Source organism: Leucoraja erinacea, chromosome 8 (genome assembly GCF_028641065.1).
Source record: "Leucoraja erinacea ecotype New England chromosome 8, Leri_hhj_1, whole genome shotgun sequence".
NCBI lineage: Eukaryota > Metazoa > Chordata > Chondrichthyes > Rajiformes > Rajidae > Leucoraja > Leucoraja erinaceus.
The window spans coordinates 40,746,774-40,766,508 of NC_073384.1; the positions used below are offsets into that span (position 1 = coordinate 40,746,774).

Here is a 19,735-nt window from a genome sequence, read left to right on the forward strand (position 1 = left end):
GCCCAAATGTCAGGCACTCTGTCTTCTGATCCTGCCAAAGGGAAGTTAGCAGTAGATCAGCTTTATAACTCACTGACTGAATAAAAAGTGAGAATTCTGCTAATGTAGAAGCTTTGAGATTGAGCAAGGCACTTAATCCTAAACAAGCATATGCAGATTGATTTTTCTAACTGGCCTGCTGTCTGGTTTGACCAGTGAGCATTCATCTCCCTGTGACCCTGTAGAGTCCTTCATTTTATTGCCGTGGGTGTGTGCCCGGCACTGATGACGGGTTTGTATGTGGGTGGTTCTGCAGTGAGTGGTGATATTGGTTTTAAGTACACTAGCTGAGAATTTGTTACAGCGGAGGCCCAGCATGTCGATGCAACTTGCTGGCTTGAATCATTTAGTGCAACCTTGCTTTTTTGTGCTGCGATGCTGGATCGATTACACTGGAAACTGATCCCTTCGTTCTGTCTGCAGCGTGTCCCGGAGTCCTGCAGTAACCAGATGCTCTGTGATGCAGCAAGATGCGAGCAGCATCTTCTCTCAATGTAAAGTACGAAAGCACAGGGAAATAATTTAAAGCTTGGAAAGGATTGGCCTGTCATCAACGTTGGATAGTGGTGGCATGAGACAGCAGAATATTTGGACTAAAGATGACTAGCATGTTTTGAAAGTTCCAGTTTCAGAGGAAATATCATTGGCATGCTTGTGATGAGAGAGGCAAGTGGTTGTGTTTTATAATGCTGGGCCAGAGTGAGTGTGTGTTCCTTCTGGTGGGTTGGACGATAGTGGTCTGGGTTTGGCTGATGTCCTGAACAAAACATTGGTTGCGGCAGCCAGTACTACTACCTGCTGCTCTTGTCTGCCCGGGCGGGAGGAGAAGTCCATTTCATGGCCTGCTGAGCTTCAGCAGAGGGCTATTCAAGCTATGGAACAAACCGTCTTGCAACATGTGTCCCCAGCTGTGTGGTCAGACAGAACAAAGCCAGAGCTGAACAACAATCAAGGCGACTTCTATGACGGGATGAGTGATGTGAACGCTGATGATGGCAGTAAAGTAAATGGACTGATTGTTCAGAGGAATGATGATGAGGAAAACCAAATGAGCCAGCCACCATCCAGTCCAAAGCATAGAATTGATGCTGATGGTAACTTCGGTTCGATGTTCATCAATCGATGTGATCAGGTTGTATCCGATACAGAGGAACTTACCATCGGGACCAAACATCTGGATAACTGCAATAACAATAATCGGTCCTCTGCTCCCTTCCCTTTGACTGGGTCAGCAGTGCCTGACATTTTCTCAAGTGTGTTGGTTGTGAGGAAGGACCCCAAGCGGGCAGATACAGAGACTTGGAGTGAAGTGAACTCCCAGACCGATAGTGATCTTACTCCGCTGAGATTGATGAAACCCATCCATCGAAAACTCAACGAGGTTGTGAGCGCCCCGGCCAGTGGTCTGCAGACGACGGAAAGACCACTGTCCACCTGTGCAGCCAGCAGTCTCGGGCAGGTAAAACCTCTTAACACTGAGGAAACGTGTAAATTTGTATATCATCTTTGGGGAGGTGCTGCACTGCACATGAGAGGGTTAGATTTAGCTCTTGGGGCTAAGGGAATCAAGGGCTATGAGGGAAAAGCAGGAACGGGGTGCTGATTTTGGATGATCAGCCATGATTATATTGAATGGCGGTGCAGACTCAAAGGGCCGAATGACCTACTGCTGCTATTTTCTATGTTTCTTGCAATTAATGAAGTAGGTTTGAAGTTGTCATATAGGAAATGCAGCAAGTAATTTTCACAAGTTCTTGTGCACATCTATGAGGATGTTGCCAGGACTCTGGCCTGAGCTATTGGGAGAGGTTGAGCAGCCCAGGACTCTATTCCTTGGGGCAAAGGAGGATGAGGGATGATCTTGTAGAGGTGTACACAATCATGAAGGGTATAGATGGGGTAAATTTAGAGAATTTTTATTCTGAATGGAGGAATCAAAAACTAGAGCATGGGATTAAGAATGGGGGGGGAGAGATTTAATAGGAACAAGGGCAACATTGTTTACACAAAGGGCTTGCTGCCAGAGGGAGTTGAGGCAGGTACTATCGATGTTTTTAAAAAAACAATTAGACTGGTCGGTACATGGATAGGATATGTTTAGAAGGATCGGGGCCAAATGCAGGCAGGTGGGACGAGTGTAGATGGGACGTGTTGGACGGCATGGGCAAGTTGGGTCGATGGGCCTGTTGCCACTGGCATCATTGTGTTCACTCCTTACTGTACAAAGATTGGATTACATTCCATAAACTACTTGGGGACTGTATGATTTGCCCCTTACCCCATTGCAGATTTTTAGAACTGGTTGCACTTCAATGCCGAGAACTATATTCTGTAATCTGTATCTTCCCCTTTGCTCAACTTAATATTACTTGAGTTTGACTTGATTGTGTATGTTAAATATCTGATCTGATTGGATAGCATGTAAAACAAAGTTCTTCACTGTGCTTTAATGACAATAATAAACCTAAACATTTGTCTGTGGAATTGATGCGCTATAATGCTGAGAACTATATTCTGCACTTTATCTTTCCCATTGCTCGACCTATTGTACTTGAGTTTGACTTGATTTCATTAATTTAAAGTATTATTTGATGCAATTGGAGAGCATGCAAAGCTAAGCTTTTCTCTGTACCTCAGTACACATGACAATAAATCTAAACATTAAGGAGAAATCCAGCTCTACTTTCACCTCTTTTGTATCAGGGTTGTTGTTAGTACATTAACACGACTCAAATGTGAGTATTGCTTGAAGAAAAAGTATGAGAGTGTTATTTGAAAAAAATCATCTCGCTGTTGCTATTGACTGTTGGAAATAGTGTAAAGTATTTCCCAGTGCATTGCTGCTCTGGTGAGGAGACGGTTGCCCACCTCTTCGCAGAGTGTGGATTTGCGAAGAAAGTTTGGAGAATGACACAAGAGTCCTTGTCACGGTTTATCCCCGAATAGCTCCGTAGCAGAGGACTACCTGATTTACGCACTGTTCCCAGGGACACATTCGGAGATTGACGTCGTGCTGCTGGAAGGTCATCAACTCGGTGAAAGACGCTCTTTGGTCAGCCCGAACCTTGTTGACCTCCCAGCAGAGCGAGTTGTCCGTCAGGGAGTGTTGCTTTCTGACCCATTCCAGACTGCAGCAGTGCAGTATGTACTGAGGAACGCACTGAAGCTTGGTGCAGCCAACGCCAAGTCTCTGTGGGGGAGGACCACAGTCGAGGGTCCTTCCGCTGCTGGACATTGGGGGGAAGGGTCTTGTGGAGACTTCCCTCAAACAAAGGAAGGGATATCACCCCAGAGGTCTACATGAGTGTCACGGGTGCCTGGTAAAATGTTGTGAACACTACCAAATAGAGGGTTAATTAATGTATGTATTGCTGCTGAGAATGTCAGAGGTTTTGCGCAGTTCTTGTTTTAGATACTTGTTTGTTTAGAGATACAGTGCAAAAACTGGCCTATTGGCCACCAAGTCCATGCTGACAAGCGATTTCCCCAGACATTAATACTACCCGAAACACGAAGGACAATTTTTATACAATTTTAACAAAGCCAATTAACCAACAAGACTGTACCCCTTTGGAATGTGGGAGGAAACCCTAACCCCACGCGATCACAAGGAGAACATACAAACCTGGGTCACTGGTGTGTAAGGCAGAAATTCTACCCCTGCGCCACCATTAATTTATCCTGAATTAAGTTTATTTTTGGATAAAAGGTTTTTCTCAGTGCCTTGCCCACTTGTTTTATCTACTGGAAAGATGAGCTGTTTGCATCATCAAACGCTTCAGGGAGCTGATGCTTCTGTTTTGTTCTCTACTGCAGCAGGACAAGCTGTACACGTGGGCCACAGTCAGCCAGCCCACTCAATCTTGTGACCACGTGGAAGGTCGAATCCCGGGGAGAATCCAGACAGCGTGGCCGCCTACAAAGCCCTGGGTGGAAGAAACGCTGAAGCATGTGGAGTCCGGTGAGAAAATGGTGTAGGCTCGTTTTGTTTCCAGGCGATGTGGGATAGAGACACATTTGGAGACTTGCATTCATGAGAAGTAGGCCAGTTGCCCCAACATTTCTGTTGTTGATGTTCACAGCACGTCACTATTTCATATATGGACTCCAGCATCTGCAGTACCTTCTGTCTCCTGGTCTGTTATGTTGTTCATTGGTTCAAACAGCACGGAATCAGGCTCTTCAGACCAACTTGCCCACACCGACCAACAAGTCCCATCTACACTAGTCCCACCTGCCTGGCCCATATCCTCTAATCCTGTCCCATGCATGTACTTGTATAAATTTTTCTTAAATGTTGCAATAGTACCTACCTCAACTACCTCTTCTGGCAGCTCGTTCCATACACCCACCACCCTTTATGTGAAAACGTTACCCCGCGGGATCCTATTAAATCTTTTCCCCCCCGTGCCTTTAATCTATGTCCTCTGGTTCCCAATTTCACCTACTCTGGGGCAAGAGAATCTGTGCATTCACCCGATCTATTGCTCTCATGATTTTGTGCACCTCTAAGATCATCCCTCATCCTCCTGCACTCCAAGAAATAGAGTCTGAGCCTGCTCAACCTCTCCCTACACCTCAGGCCCTCGAGTCCTGGCAACATCCTTGTAAATTGTCTACCCTTTCCAGCTTGACAATGTCTTTCCTATAACATGATGCCCAAAACTGAACACAATACTTAACAAAACTGAACACAACACAAGCCAATGCAGCTTCACCACTGTCTTGTACATGGCCTCCCAACTTCCATACTCATCTATCATGGTTTATCATTCTTGACATTTTAGCTGTGTTATACGCCCTGACCCTTGATTTCCCCTAATAAAGAGAGGTATTGATCTCCGAACAGTCACAAAGTTCTGGAATAACTCAGTGGGTGATGGCAACATTCCTGGCAAACATGGCTAGGTGATGTTTTGGGTTGGAACCGTTCTTCAAACACTATTATTTGTCTTTGGATTTTGAATGAACTCATGAGGCTCCATCACTCTGTGGTACATTCCAAAGATCCACCACCCTTTGCATGGAGCAGTCTCCTTATTTCTGTCTAGATTGGCAAACCACTTCTGAGACTGAGCCCCCCCCCCCCATGTCAGTCAAGTGAAACATTTTGTTGAGCCCGGTAAGAGTTTTGGAAGATACAAAGTGCTGGAGTAACTTGGTGGGTCAGGTAGCATCTCTGGAGCACATGGAGTCTGAAGAAGGGTTCCGATCCAATACGTCAACTAATCACGTTCTCCAGAGATGCTGCCTGACCTGCTGAGTTACTCCAACACTTTGCCTTTTATGTTTTATAGACCAGAATTGCAGTTCCTGGTTTATTTCCTATTGTTTTTCTAAATGGAGAGACTTGGAGTCTATCTCTACTCAGACAGCAAACCCACCATTCACATAAAGTCTAAGAGATCTACACTATGTTCCATCAATAGGGAATATATTGTCTCTTGGGTAAGAACTATCTACAATGCTCCAGGTGCATTCTCTGCAGAGCTCTCCATCATTGTAGCAAGACCTTGCTACTCCTGGGTTCAAATCCCCTCATAATAAAAGACCAATTTGCCATTTGCCTTCCTAGCTGATTATTTATCTGGCAACTATACTTCACCCTCGTTAGACCTCATTTGGACTACGCAATTGCAGCATGGAACCCATACACAAATAAAAACATTTCTTTCATCGAATGTGTCCAAAGACAGGCAGCTCAATTTCTTACTAACACCTATGAGAGAGAAGCGAGTGTCACCAAACTTCTGAATTCTCTGGGGTGGAACCCTCTCCAAGACAGACGTGAAGCTCACCGCTTGACCTGTTTTTACAAAATGTTAAATGGTCAGCTCGACATAGATTACAAGACCCACACCAAACCCAAACCAATTAGGAGCAGACAAGGGCATTCGATCCAATTTGTGATCCCAGCTACAAAGACAGATGTGTACAGCAATTTGTTCTTCCCCCGCACAATTAAAGCATAGAATAATCTCCACCCAACTATAGTTACCTAACCAGATGCAACTAAATTTAAAGTAGCTCTTTCTTTCCAATAACCCTTTCTGGCTTAAGCCCTCCCTTCACCACCTCCAGTTTAAATTCCATTTGGAATATTTTGGAGGACCAAGAAACTATTGTGCTGATAGACTGACTGACTCCGCTACTATTCCTCCATGCGCAACTCTAGTATTTCCGAAAATAAATATTCACCTTGTAGCATTGAGTCATGCAGTGCAGAAACGGGCCCTTTGGCCCAATTTGCCCATGCTGATCAACATGTCCTATCTACACTAATCCCACCTGCCTGAGTTGAGTTTAGTTTATTGTCACATGTACAGAAGAACAGTGAAACGCCTTTGTTGCCTGCTAGCCAGTCAGCCAAAAAAGTCATAAGGAATATGAGTAGAATTAGGCTATTTGGCCCATCACGTCTACTCTGCCATTCAATCATGGCTGATCTATCTCTCCTAACCCCAGTCTCCTGCCTTCTCCCCATAACTTCTGACACCTGTACATGATTAGAATCTAACCATCAACAGTGTACAGATACATGGCAAAGGGAATAATGTGAATAACATTTAGTGCTAGATAAAGCCAGTAAAGTCTGATAAAAGATGGTTCTGTTTGGCCCATATCCCTAGAAACCTTTCCTATCCATGTTCCTATCTGAATACCTTGTGATAGTACCTGCCTCAAATGCCTCCTCCGGCAACTCGTTCCACGCACGCATTACCCTTTGTCTAAAAATAATGTTACACCGTAGTTAAATCTTTCACCCCTCACAATAAACCTATGTCCTCTGGTTTTTGACTTCTCCAACTCTGGGCAAAAGACTCTGTAACATAGAAACATAGAAACATAGAAACTAGGTGCAGGAGTAGGCCATTCGGCCCTTCGAGCCTGCACCGCCATTCAATATGATCATGGCTGATCATCCAACTCAGTATCCCGTACCTGCCTTATCTCCATACCCCCTGATCCCCTTAGCCACCAGGGCCACATCTAACTCCCTCTTAAATATAGCCAATGAAGTGGCCTCAACTACCCTCTGTGGCAGAGAGTTCCAGAGATTCACCACTCTCTGCGTGAAAAAAGTTCTTCTCATCTCGGTTTTAAAGGATTTCCCCTTTATCCTTAAGCTGTGACCCCTTGTCCTGGACTTCCCTAACATCGGGAACAATCTTCCTGCATCTAGCCTGTCCAACCCCTTAAGAATTTTGTAAGTTTCTATAAGATCCCCTCTCAATCTTCTAAATTATTTTACCTGTACTTTTACCCAATCTATTCCTCATTATTTTGAAACCTCTATAAGATCATCCCTCATCCTCCTGCACGCCAAGGAATAAAGTCTTAGCCTGCAACATCCTGTAGCAGTTCTACACTGCATCATAAAAAGTCAGCTGTTGATAATTTTCTGTATTGTCATGACTTCCAAATCATCAGTCAAACTGTTAGTTGAATATTGACCATTACAATGCAATTGATTAACTGTCTGCACTCCATTTATGAGCTGGCCACTGTTGGATGGAAGATGACATTTGATTAATCCTCAAAAGTGTGATTCATTCTCACAACCCAGCGGTATGAATATTGCTATTGCTTACTCCAATTTTAAGTAACCCTTGCATTCTCGCGCTCTCTCTCGCGCTCGCTCGCCCCCCTCAGAAGGGCCTGTTTCCACACTATGGCTGAATAAATAATCTTATTGTAAAAATATTATACTATAATTTATCAATCGCCAGAGAATAGGGCATCAAATAACACAAAGATCCACACCATTTCCTATGTTACTTCATCCTAACTATTGAAGTGGTCTGTATGGAAATAGCCAATATACTGTTTTACAACTTTGGAATAAATGGGGAAGACATCTTGTGAGTTTTGTTTTTAATCGTGAATCGATATTTGTGGTTCACTACTTGACAATTGAAACTTACCAGGTAGAACGGTACAACATCGGACCAGGTCCTCTGGACCACAATGTCTGCTAGCCACAATGCAAATCCTGATACCAGGTTAAACTAATCTCTAATGCCTGCACACGATCCATATCCCTGCATATCCATGAGCTTAACTAAAAGCCTCTGCAAATGCCACTTTTGTATCTGCTTCCCCCACCACTCATGGTAAAATGTTCTAGACACCCACCACTTTAATAAAAATTACTTGCCCCTCCCATCTCCTCTAAACATTTCCCCTTTAACCTTAAAGCTATACCAGCTATTTGCATTTCCACCCTGGGTGATCAAAATTCCAACTTTACCCTATCTATACCTTTGTGTTATTTTTTTTTTTTTTATACTTCTATCAGGTATCCCTTCAACTTCCACCACTCCAAGAAAAATATTTCAAGTTTGTCCAACTTCTCCTTGTAGATAATACCCTCCAATCCAGGCAGCATTCTGGTAATCCTCTTCTCCACCCTCTCCAAAGCTTCCACATCCTTCCCTCAATGGGAGCGACCAGAACTGTATCGAATATTCCAAATGCAGCCTAACCAGAATGTTGTAAAGCTGCAGTGACTCGTACTCACTCTAGCACTCAATGCCCCGACTGTTAAAGGCAAGGATATCATGCACTACTTTTACCAGTCTATCTACTTGCTGCCACTTTCAGGGAACTATGTACTTGGACACATTTCCCCCTCTACATCAATGTGGTTAAGAGTTATAAGTCACAAGTGATTGGAGCAGAATTGGGTCATCGGGCCCATCAAGTCTACTCTGCCATTCCATCATGGCTGATCTATCTCTTCCTCCTAACTCCATTCTCCTGACTTCTCCCCATAACCTCTGACACCCATACTAATCATGGGTCCTGCCATTGATGGTATACCTTCCTCGATCTCCCAAAGTGCAATGACATACACCGCTTGAATTAAACTCCTATTTTCTTTACTCATATTCCAGACATTTGTGGAAAAAAATTGTTCTAAGCTATGAACATCTTGTTCCTGATGTGTTCTAAGAGATGAACTGTTGTTCTCTACTTGAATTTCAGGATTGTTTTTATTTTTGAAGACTATTCTGATATCTGAAATTCTTGTTTTTTTTTTCTTGTTTCATGCATTCATGCCTGCAGAGAAAATAGAGGGTAGGTACTGAAAACAGCTTTGCAAGTTCTTTCCATGCACATATTTGCCCATCTCACTGCCAGATGGAAAAGACAGAACAAAACTAGTTGTTTTAAATAAGTGTAAGAGTAGTAATGGCAGTAGTCCAATTACAATTAATACTATCCAATTATGTAGCTTGCTATATGTATCCCAGTCACAGGTTAAACAGTCAGAAGAAATACAATGGGATCACATTTTATTGTGCACAAAGCCTAATTGGCTCCTTTTTATGGTGTAAGGGAATATGAAATGTGATAAAGAGTCATTCATAGGCATAGAGTGGAAACGTGACCTTCCACCCAACTTGCCCACATCGACCAACATGTCCCATCTACACTTGTCCCACCAGTCTGTGTTTGGCCCATATTGTTTTAAACCTGTCCTATCCATGTACAATATTTTTTTAAACATTGCCATCGCACCTGGCTCAACTATCTCCTCTGGGTATTCATATATATATATTTTAATAAACTTTAACGTTTAGACTGCCCGTTATATTGTGGTTGGGATTTATAACATATTTTTGGACGTGTTTGGAGCTAAATTTCTTGCGCAGAAGCTTAGTTTTTAGTTTGGTTTTAGACCAGCATGGAGAAGGTTTACACTTTGACCATGCAAAGTGAAACGGAGACACGAGGAGTTTTTTCTAATGTTTAAATTCTGTCTTTTCCAATTGACAATTTTGGAAAGGCCCTACGGCCCCCACAATCAAAATGTGGATTATAGAAATGACGGAGACCTTAAACGTGGAAAGAATCAGATTTTCCCTGTTGGACAAACAGGAATTATTCGTTGGAACATGGTCTCCTTTTATTGATTACTTAAAGGGTCAGAATAGTTCAGCACAGGAACCTGACTAGCACTCGGGCTAAAGATTGGATGAAATGCTACACTCTGAAATGTACGAACATATCTCGAACGATGTTTTTTATTTTAATACATTTTTCCATTCTTCTTTAACTATCTCTTTCCCCCTTTTTTTTTTTTTTTTTTTTTTTTGTTTTTTTTTTTTTGTTTTTTTTTTTTTTCTTTCCTTTCTTTTCTTCCTTTACTTCATCTATCTCTTTAGTTCTATCTAGTTTAAAAAAATGAAGAAAAAGGCAAAAAGTATTGGAGACAATGTAATAATAACTGACAATATTATCAATTTAAAAATGTAAGACAGTAATGATGTAATAGGTTATGTACCTATCTCCAATAAAAAATATTTTCAAAAAAAAAAAAAAAAAAAAAAAAAAGAAAAAATTGATAAACTGGAGTTTGATGAAGATTATAGTAACGAGTCGGAAGAAGTTTGGATGTATCTTGTTTTTCATCACCAATAAATCATTTATTCATCAAAAGACTGTTTTGGGAGACTTATCTGTGAAGAAGCTCTGAAGGTCTCTGACGGAGAACTTGCATGCGTATAACGATAATCTCCTTAACCATGCAGCCCATTTAGCGGCTAGAGGGAGTGATCTCTTGAATGATATATAAATCTGCCACTACACCACCCTTTATGTGTATTATAAATTAATAAAAAGCTGTCCCTCAGATTCTTGCCAAATGATGGGCATCAGAGTTTTGTTTACTTCTTCAGTGGCTCTTGTCGAACCACTGAGTTGTCAGCAATTATTTTCACTCAAAATCGGATGATTTACATTCCTATTATGATTTTAGTTTTTGCATTGTTATGAAGCATCTGAAAGATGGAGCAGGAAAAACAATGAGCTGCAGATACTGACTTACTCAAAAGAACACAAAGTGCTGGAGTAAGTCGGTGGGTCAGGCAACAGCTCTGGAGAACATGGATCGGTGAGGTTTTACGTCGGGATCCTTCAGAATGATTGTTGAGTAGTGTGGTTGGAGGAAAACCAAGGAGAAGCAGGACAAAGCACGTCAGGTGATGGGGGGGACAAAGGCCAGAAGATGTGACAGACAAAACAGTTGCTGTATCTACGCTTGGTCTCATTGATGTACAGGAGACCACATCGGGACACCAGATTCATTAAGAGGAGGTGCACCTGAAACTTTGCCTCACCTGGAAGGACTTTCTTTGTCCCTGGATGGAGGTGAGGAAGGAGGTATAAGGACAGGCTAGAAGATTGAAATAATTTGCCCAAAGTTGCCCTTGGGATTCAAACTCCTCCTCTGCATAAGCTGTCAGCTTTTACCAAATACAAATTGGAGGAACAGCACCTCTTATTTCGCTTGGGCAGCTTACAATCCAGTGGTATGAATATTGATTTCTCTAATTTCTTTTTATTTTTATTTTTTATTTTATTTTTATTAGCAGTACAGTAAATCACATTAATACATCGCATATATCTTATTACATTATGTTGTACCACTTCATTTTTTGAGCTTTAAAAGAGAAAGAAATAAAAGAAGTAAGAAAAGTAAGCAAGAATCTTGAAGGTGCAGGAAAGTGTTGGGAGAAAAGAACCCCTTAGGGAAGGAATTAGAGAAGGTAGCAAAGAAAATAATTAAGACCCTAGAAAGAAAGGAAAAAAAAGGAAAATCAGTCGCTCTATTGTAACACAAAACTCCGCAAAAAAGGATATACCAACCATGTTTTAGATTTCTCTAATTTCAAGTAACCCTTGCACTCCCTTTGTCTCCATCCCACCCTAGTCATCCTACTGGTTTCACTCTTTGTATCCACTTGTTATTTCCTTTTCTAAACCAACTATGGACCATTGTCGGCTCCACCTTTCCTTGATCTCTTTTGCTGGCTTTGATTTGTTTTTTCATATCTTTCATTAATTTATTCTTTGTACCTTTTCATATCTCCAGTTTCCGTCTCCCCTAACACTCAGTCTGAAGAGTCTCGATCCAAAACATCACCTATTCTTTTTCTCCAGAGATGCTGCCTGATGCACTGAGTTACTCCAGCATTTTGTGTCTATCTTCCGTGTAAACCCAACACCTGCAGTTCCTTCCTACGCAACTTTTGGCATGTGTTGCTTTGAATGAGTCACACTGCAGGGAATAGTATCTGCATTTGAATTAGATGCCTGCAGAGAAGCCTTCAACATTCATATTTGGTTTAGAAGGATGTGGGCCAAACGCAGGCATGTGGGGTTAGTGTAGATAGGGCTTGTTGGTCAGCGTGGGCAAGTTGGGCCAAAGGGCCTGTTTTTACACTGTATGACTCTGACTCGAATCCACAGTAATTTAAATCTCCTGTGAAACGTGTAGCAAATCCCAGGCAGAGTGCCAATTGCAGTGTTTCAAAGGCTGAACACAACTCCCGAGCTGTCTGCCAGTTGGCTGCTATGGTTACATCATTTTATAAATGGACAAGAGAAAATGCCAAAGCAAATTCTTCAGAAGGGAGCCCACAGATCTGAGACACCCCTCCATTCTGGGATTTGATGGAGTGAAGAATTCTGTATTGTGTTAGAACAAAGGTGGGAAAGGAAGGATGTTTTAGCAAAGGAAGACCAAAGGCAAGTTGTGACCATGCATCATTGTAACCTGAAGCATATCTGTGCTTTCTGAAGTTTGACTGGGTTCGAGTTATTTACATGTTATTGATTTGGTTGAAATGTGTCAAAGTTGCATAATATTTTAGCATGTGAATGACCATGGCTTTTAGATCAAGGTGCATTCACACATTTAAGGTACAATGAGCTCGATGATTTTGTATAGCTTTTATTGACACTCTGAATTGCAAATATAGTCATGATATTTTAAAAAAAATTCAATAACAGCAGTTAAGTCATCTACAGAACAAATCACCTTCAAACAACTTCCTGGGTTTAGCAAATACTGCAAACACTCAGCATGCCATTATTAGAGTATTTGGCTCCAAGCATTAACTATTTCCACAGATGCTGTCTGACCTGGAGTGTTTTCTATTTTCACCTTTGATTGCAGCATTTTTTTCCACAGTGTTTCAATGCCCTAGGTATGTAACGGTTGAGTGAAAGCAAATCCGTGATCTAATTTTCCTAATATATGCTGTTATTTTGAAGTAACATCATTTAAAAAAGACTACTGTATGTTTGTGTAGTCAAGTTGAATCAGCCAGTAACTTGTCCCCTGCCGGTTTTCTTTTTGACGTTTCCGCTCTTTGGAGGAGTGCTAGAGCATAACATTTGATGGATTTGCTGAAAGCAATTGAGCGTTTGTTCCTCTGGATGTCTTGCTTCTCCTTTACCATGTTTGTTGTTGGTGAAGGGAACTTTTATTGGAACTGAGGAAAGAAATCCGCAAACTAATCCACTGAATGAAAATCAATGCTTTGATTGTAGTGACTTGGGCCTGCTGTTTTCTTGTTGCAGAGAATCGTGATGCTATTCTCAGTCTGAAAAGGATACAGAAAGAAGAACTGCACACAGTGCAAGTAAGCTACAGCTTTTAATTGAATTTAACTGAATTTAGTGACTTTATTTTGCACTAATCGTTGTACCCTTACTTGGAAAGCCCTAAAGATCTCTTTGTTTTAATCGCAATGTGAATACGCTTAACAGGCTTTCATATTATTACAAAGATAGACACAAAATGCTGGAGTAACCCAGTGGTTCAGGCAGCATCTCTGGGGGGGAAAAAAAGGAATTGCGACATTTCGGGTCATGAACTTTCTTCAGACATAGTCAGGGGAGAGGGAACTGAGAGATATGAAAAGGTATATTGAACAAATGAATGAAAGCTATGCAAAAAAGATCAAAGCCAGCAATGATGATCAAGGAAAGGTGGATCCATTATTACATTTGAAAGACGGGCTTAAGTCTCTATAAAAGCTCAGTTGTTGCCGACTATCAAGTCAATGAAAAGACTATATACCGTACTTGATTACAACCAAGCCATCCCTTAACCTATATCCGTACACCATGGATGGTTTGGTTATAATCGTGTATACTCTTTTTGCTGACTCGATCGCAAAAGAGCTTTTCACTGTACCTCAGTATGTGTGACAATAATAAACTAAACCAAAGGAATGATTATAGTATGAACAGGTTTCAAAAATTGTAGAAAAAATGCTAACGTATTAACTCGAAAGAGGTCAAGTGTTACTTTGTTAGGAATAATGAAAATAAATATGCAAATAATATTGAGACAATAGACAATAGGTGCAGGAGTAGGCCATTCGACCCTTTGAGCCAGCACCGCCATTCAATGTGATCATGGCTGATCATCCCCAATCAGTACCCCGTTCCGGTCTTCTCCCCATAACCCCTGACCGCTATTTTTAAGAGCCCTATCTAGCTCTCTCTTGAACGCATCCAGAGAACCTACCTCCACTGCCCTCTGATGCAGAAAATTCCACACTTACCACTCTCTGTGAGGAAAAAAGTCTGCAGTTATACAGGCTGCACAAGCCTGTCTTTCAATTGTGATAATATTAAAGCCTGATAAGTGTATTTATTTGGATTACCTTTAAAACATTGAACTTTGGGCATTCCAAATTATCAAAGTGTAAAGTGGTCATAGTTTATAAAGTTTTGAGAAAGGTAGTAATTTTGAAGAATAATGAGTTTCTGTTTTGTATTTAATTTCTACTGCCTGCAGGAGGGAAAGTGATAAAATAATTCTTGGCAGTAACATTGAGGGAGGGGGATGGTTTGTATTTCATGCTAGTGTTGTGCAGCAGTGTCACAAGGCCAACATGGTTTGTGCTTGGCTTAGTTAAAATGTAATAATTAACTATCTGTAAAAAGTACACCTGCCTCTTAACTACTTCCTTAACTATAGGGGGCAGAGAACTGATTACTCTGACAGCATTGCTTAAAGGAGATATTTATGTCATTGTATATACAAGACTGTAAGATAGGAGCAGAATGAGGCCATTAGGCTCATCGATTCTGCTCCGCCACTTAGTCAGACAGTGTGGAAACAGGCCCTTTGGCCCAACATGCGCCATCTACACTCGTCTCACCTGCATATCCCATTAAACCTGCCCTATCCATGTACCTGTCTAATTGTTTCTTGATCGTTGTAGTCCCTGCCTCAACTACCTCCTCCGGCAGCTCGTTCCATGCATCCACTACCCTTTGTGTGAAAAAGTTACCCCTCAGATTCTTATTACATTTTTTCCCCTTAACCTTAAACCTTTGTCCTCTGGTACATGATTCCCTTACTCTGGGCAAGAAACTCTGTGTGCCTACCCGATCATGATTTTATACACTTGATCATCGCTGATCTATTTTTCTTTCTCAACTGCAACTCCCCATAATCTTTGACGTCCTCACCTGTGAATAACCTATTATCACCTTTGCTTTAATAATGCCCAGTAACTCTGTCTCCACAGGGAGAGGCGGAGGTTTATGTAAGGGATTCTAAAACAGAGCCTTAAGGTATTGTCACAGAAGTTGCAGAATATAAATGATAGGAAAACATTGAGCTCTCTTTGGAGATAGCCAGTACTGGGTATCTTGCATGAGTGATGCTAGTAAGTAATTATTTTATATTAAAAAATAAGTCGTAGCTCATCAAATTTGAGCAACGGTGCTCACAAAGAAGCTATTAGGTGTGAGGGGAAATGGAAACAACAAAGTATCAAAGTTGAGTTTAGAGACAGCATGGAAACTCTGTCCACCGAGCCCATGGCAACAATTCATCACTTGTTTGTGCTTGTCTATGTTATCCCACTTCTTCATCAACTCCCTGCACACTCAGGTCAATTTACAGGGGGCCAATTAACCTACAGACTTCCATGTCTCTGGGAGGTGGGAGGAAACTAAAGCACCCGGAGGAAACCCACGTGTTCACAGGGAGAACGTGCAAACTCCACATAGACACCACCCAAGGTCTGGATCAAACCCGGGTCTCTGATGCTGCTCCACTGTACTGCCCCAAATTATTGACAAAGGGAATCTTTCAGAATGAAGCTTAATGACTTGGGGATGGATTTCGAATAAAAAGAATTGAAAAGGAACCAATGATTTATGGCAAATCAGTTTTAATAGAGCAGTGGTTCGTTATTGTTTGGTTGGAAGATCATTTGAACATGTGGTTTGACAACTTGGGGGTGGGTGAGAGAATTCAAAGGACTTGATGTGGATATTGTTCAGGTAATGTTTGTGAAGTCAAAGTGTTGAGCCAATGAAAGATATGCAGCTGGAGGAGAAAATAAATTAAGTTTGCGACAGCAGTTGAGATGAATGGGCAACTTTGGGAACCTGCTTAAAATATAGAAGCAAAGAACTGCAAATGCTGGTCATAGGGTCTCAACCCGAAATGTCATCTATCTTTAGACTTTCGAGATACCGAGCAGAAACAGGCCCTTCAGCACCGATCAGTGATCTCCTGGTACACTAACACTAGCCAACACACTTGGGATAATTTGTCATTTTACTGAAGCCAATTAACCTACAGACTTGTACGCCTTTGGAGTGTGGGAGGAAACCGGAGTACCCGTAGAAAACCCATGCGGCCATAGGGAGAACATACAAACTAAGGACAGCACCCATCATCAGTATTGAACCCGGGTGTCTGGCACTAAGGCAACAGCTCTACCGTTGTACCACTGTGCAGCCCCATCTATGCTCTCCAGAGATGCTGCCTGACTTGCTGAGTTAATCCAGCACTTAGTGTTCTTTTCCTGCTTAAAACAGACTGAATAAGCAAAGCAATTTTTTTTGACGATTTATGAGCCTGGACAAATAACTCTAGGACGGGTTACTCTAGGATAAGAATCGATGGGGGTGAAGGGGGATCATTGCAGAGGTTCTGAATTTAGTGCCAAATCCTTTGTAAAATAAAATCTGTAACATAGCATAAAGTTTGGCCTCAAAGATTCACAGTTCAGGAACAGAGATGAAAATCTTAAATCCAGATTAAAACTGTAAATTTATACCATTCTTGTAATCATCCCTCCTTGCATTGAAATTTGGCTAACTTGGCAGGTGGTGTTCATAATCTTCAGACAAGGAACTCAAAATGCTGGTTTACTTAAAAAAACAAAACAAAACCCACAAGTGCTGGAGGAACCCGACAGGTCAGGCAGCATCTCTGGAGAACATAGATAAGTGATTTTTTCGGTCAGGACCCTAAAGACAACCAACCTGAAAAGTTGCCTATCCATGTTCTCCAAAGATTCTGTCTGGCCTGCTGAGTTACTCCAGCACTATATATCTGTGTACATAATGTGGACACTTTATGACCACAGTTACTGAAAATCCGAAGTCTATGTACTGTTTGATTTCACAGCAGCTTATTGTCAGGCCAATACCGTCATGTGATGACATGTAAAAGTCATGTGATGACATTTCCAAGCATATGTTGGCTAGATATGGACATTATCAACCCAACAGTTATGATCTTTATTACAGGGCAGGTTTAAAAATTGAGTGCATTGGTAGGTTTGGAATCCAAGTCATTAATTTCTGAGACGGGCAGGAATTTAAGGTCTTGCCAGTGGATCAATAGATCCTAATCTGAAGTATCCCAACCCAAAATGTCACCCATCCTCTTTCGCCAGAGATGCTGTCTGACCCGCTAAGTTACTTCATTGTCTTTCTTTCATCCCAACCTCTGTTTGGCCAATCATTGAACCCTTATGCTACTGAACCCTTATGCTACTGAACCCTTATGTTACTGAACCCCCGGTTAAAAGGAATGTCTCTGTTATAAATTGCTATATGTGTTATTGTTTGAAAGTACAGTCTTAAATCACCATCTCCTCCCAAATCTGCCCTGAACAAGTGACATGGCTCTTTTTTTCGCCCAAAACAAATTGGACAGGAAAACCAATAGGTGGCAGTGAAGATCCAAAATAAATTCTGGTCCTTGTGAAGCCTCTGTGTAAAGAAATTTGGGGCAAGGAATCGCTATCTTTGTTGGGGGAATTACTTTTTATGTGCAGTAGCACTCAGTAGTGGCAGGAAACAGAACATCTTACAAGCCTGGGTCAAAAGCTGAAAATTATTTTAATCAGATTCCTCTCAACGTTTGCATTTAAAGTTAATTCATAGAAAATTGAGCAAAACCGTCATGGTGACAATAATTAAATAAGGGCAGCACAGTAGCACAGCGATAGAGTTGCTGCTTGACAACGCTAAAGACAAAGGTTTGATCCTGACTATACCAGGTGCTGTCTGTACTGAGTTTGTACGTTCTCCCCATGATTTATGTGGGCTTTCTCTGGGTGCTCCGGTTTCCTCCTACTTTCCAAGGACATGTATGTTTGTCAATTAATTGGCTTCAGTAAAAGTGTAAATTTTGTGTAGGATGGTGCTAGTATACGGGAACAGTTTGACATGTATACGGTCACAAGCAATAAAATGTGAGTGTCAATGCTTAGGCTAATATGTAGTCAAGGGTGTTTTATTGTCATATAGAAACATAGAAACATAGAAATTAGGTGCAGGAGTAGGCCATTCGGCCCTTCGAACCTGCACCGCCATTTAATATGATCATGGCTGATCATCCAACTCAGTATCCCGTACCTGCCTTTTCTCCATACCCTCTGATCCCCTTGGCCACAAGGGCCACATCAACTCCCTCTTAAATATAGCCAATGAACTGGCCTCAACTACCCTCTGTGGCAGAGAGTTCCAGAGATTCACCACTCTCTGTGTGAAAAAAGTTCTCCTCATCTCGGTTTTAAAGGATTTCCCCCTTATCCTTAAGCTGTGACCCCTTGTCCTGGACTTCCCCAACATCGGAACAATCTTCCTGCATCTAGTCTGTCCAACCCCTTAAGAATTTTGTAAGTTTCTATAAGATCCCCTCTCAATCTCCTAAATTCTAGAGAGTATAAACCAAGTCTATCCAGTCTTTCTTCATAAGACAGTCCTGACATCCCAGGAATCAGTCTGGTGAACCTTCTCTGCACTCCCTCTATGGCAATAATGTCCTTCCTCAGATTTGGAGACCAAAACTGCACGCAATACTCCAGGTGTGGTCTCACCAAGACCCTGTACAACTGCAGTAGAACCTCCCTGCTCCTATACTCAAATCCTCTTGCTATGAAAGCCAACATACCATTCGCTTTCTTTTCTGCCTGCTGCACCTGCATGCCTACCTTCAATGACTGGCGTACCATGTCACCCAGGTCTCGCTGCATCTCCCCCTTTCCCAATCGGCCACCGTTAAGATAATAATCTGCTTTCCCGTTTTTGCCACCAAAATGGATAACCTCACATTTATCCACATTAAACTGCATCTGCCAAACATTTGCCCACTCACCCAGCCTATCCAAGTCACCTTGCAGTCTCCTAGCATCCTCCTCACACCTAACACTGCCCCCCAGCTTAGTGTCATCCGCAAACTTGGAGATATTGCCTTCAATTCCCTCATCCAGATCATTAATATATATTGTAAATAGCTGGGGTCCCAGCACAATATGTTGTGAAACTGAACATTTTTTTTTGCCAGCAGCACATATATGTAAACATGATGCTGTAAAATCCATAATAAGCAACAAAGTTCAGTGTATAGATTTAAAAAAAAAACAAGCAGACAAATAAATAGACAATAGTAGTGCTAAATCAAAAGTGTACCAAAGTGTATACAGATTTTGAGTTCTGGTGTTTAATATCTTGATGTGTAAAAATCTTTAATTTCTATCCTGGGGGAAAAAGGTTCTGACTGTCTACCCCATCTATGCCTCTAAATGTATACACCTCCATCAGGTCAGTTGGCATGTTTTAATTGCAGCAA

At 41.6% G+C, this 19,735-nt stretch overlaps 1 protein-coding gene across 1 annotated transcript in view; it reads left to right on the forward strand.

Moving 5' to 3' along the window:
• Positions 1-19,735, forward strand: part of fmn2b (formin 2b) — a 359,438-nt gene that overhangs the window by 26,835 nt on the left and 312,868 nt on the right. The window contains 2 exon segments of the mRNA XM_055639562.1: positions 3,856-4,000; positions 13,414-13,475. Of these exon segments, the coding sequence (XP_055495537.1) occupies positions 3,856-4,000; positions 13,414-13,475 (207 nt within the window).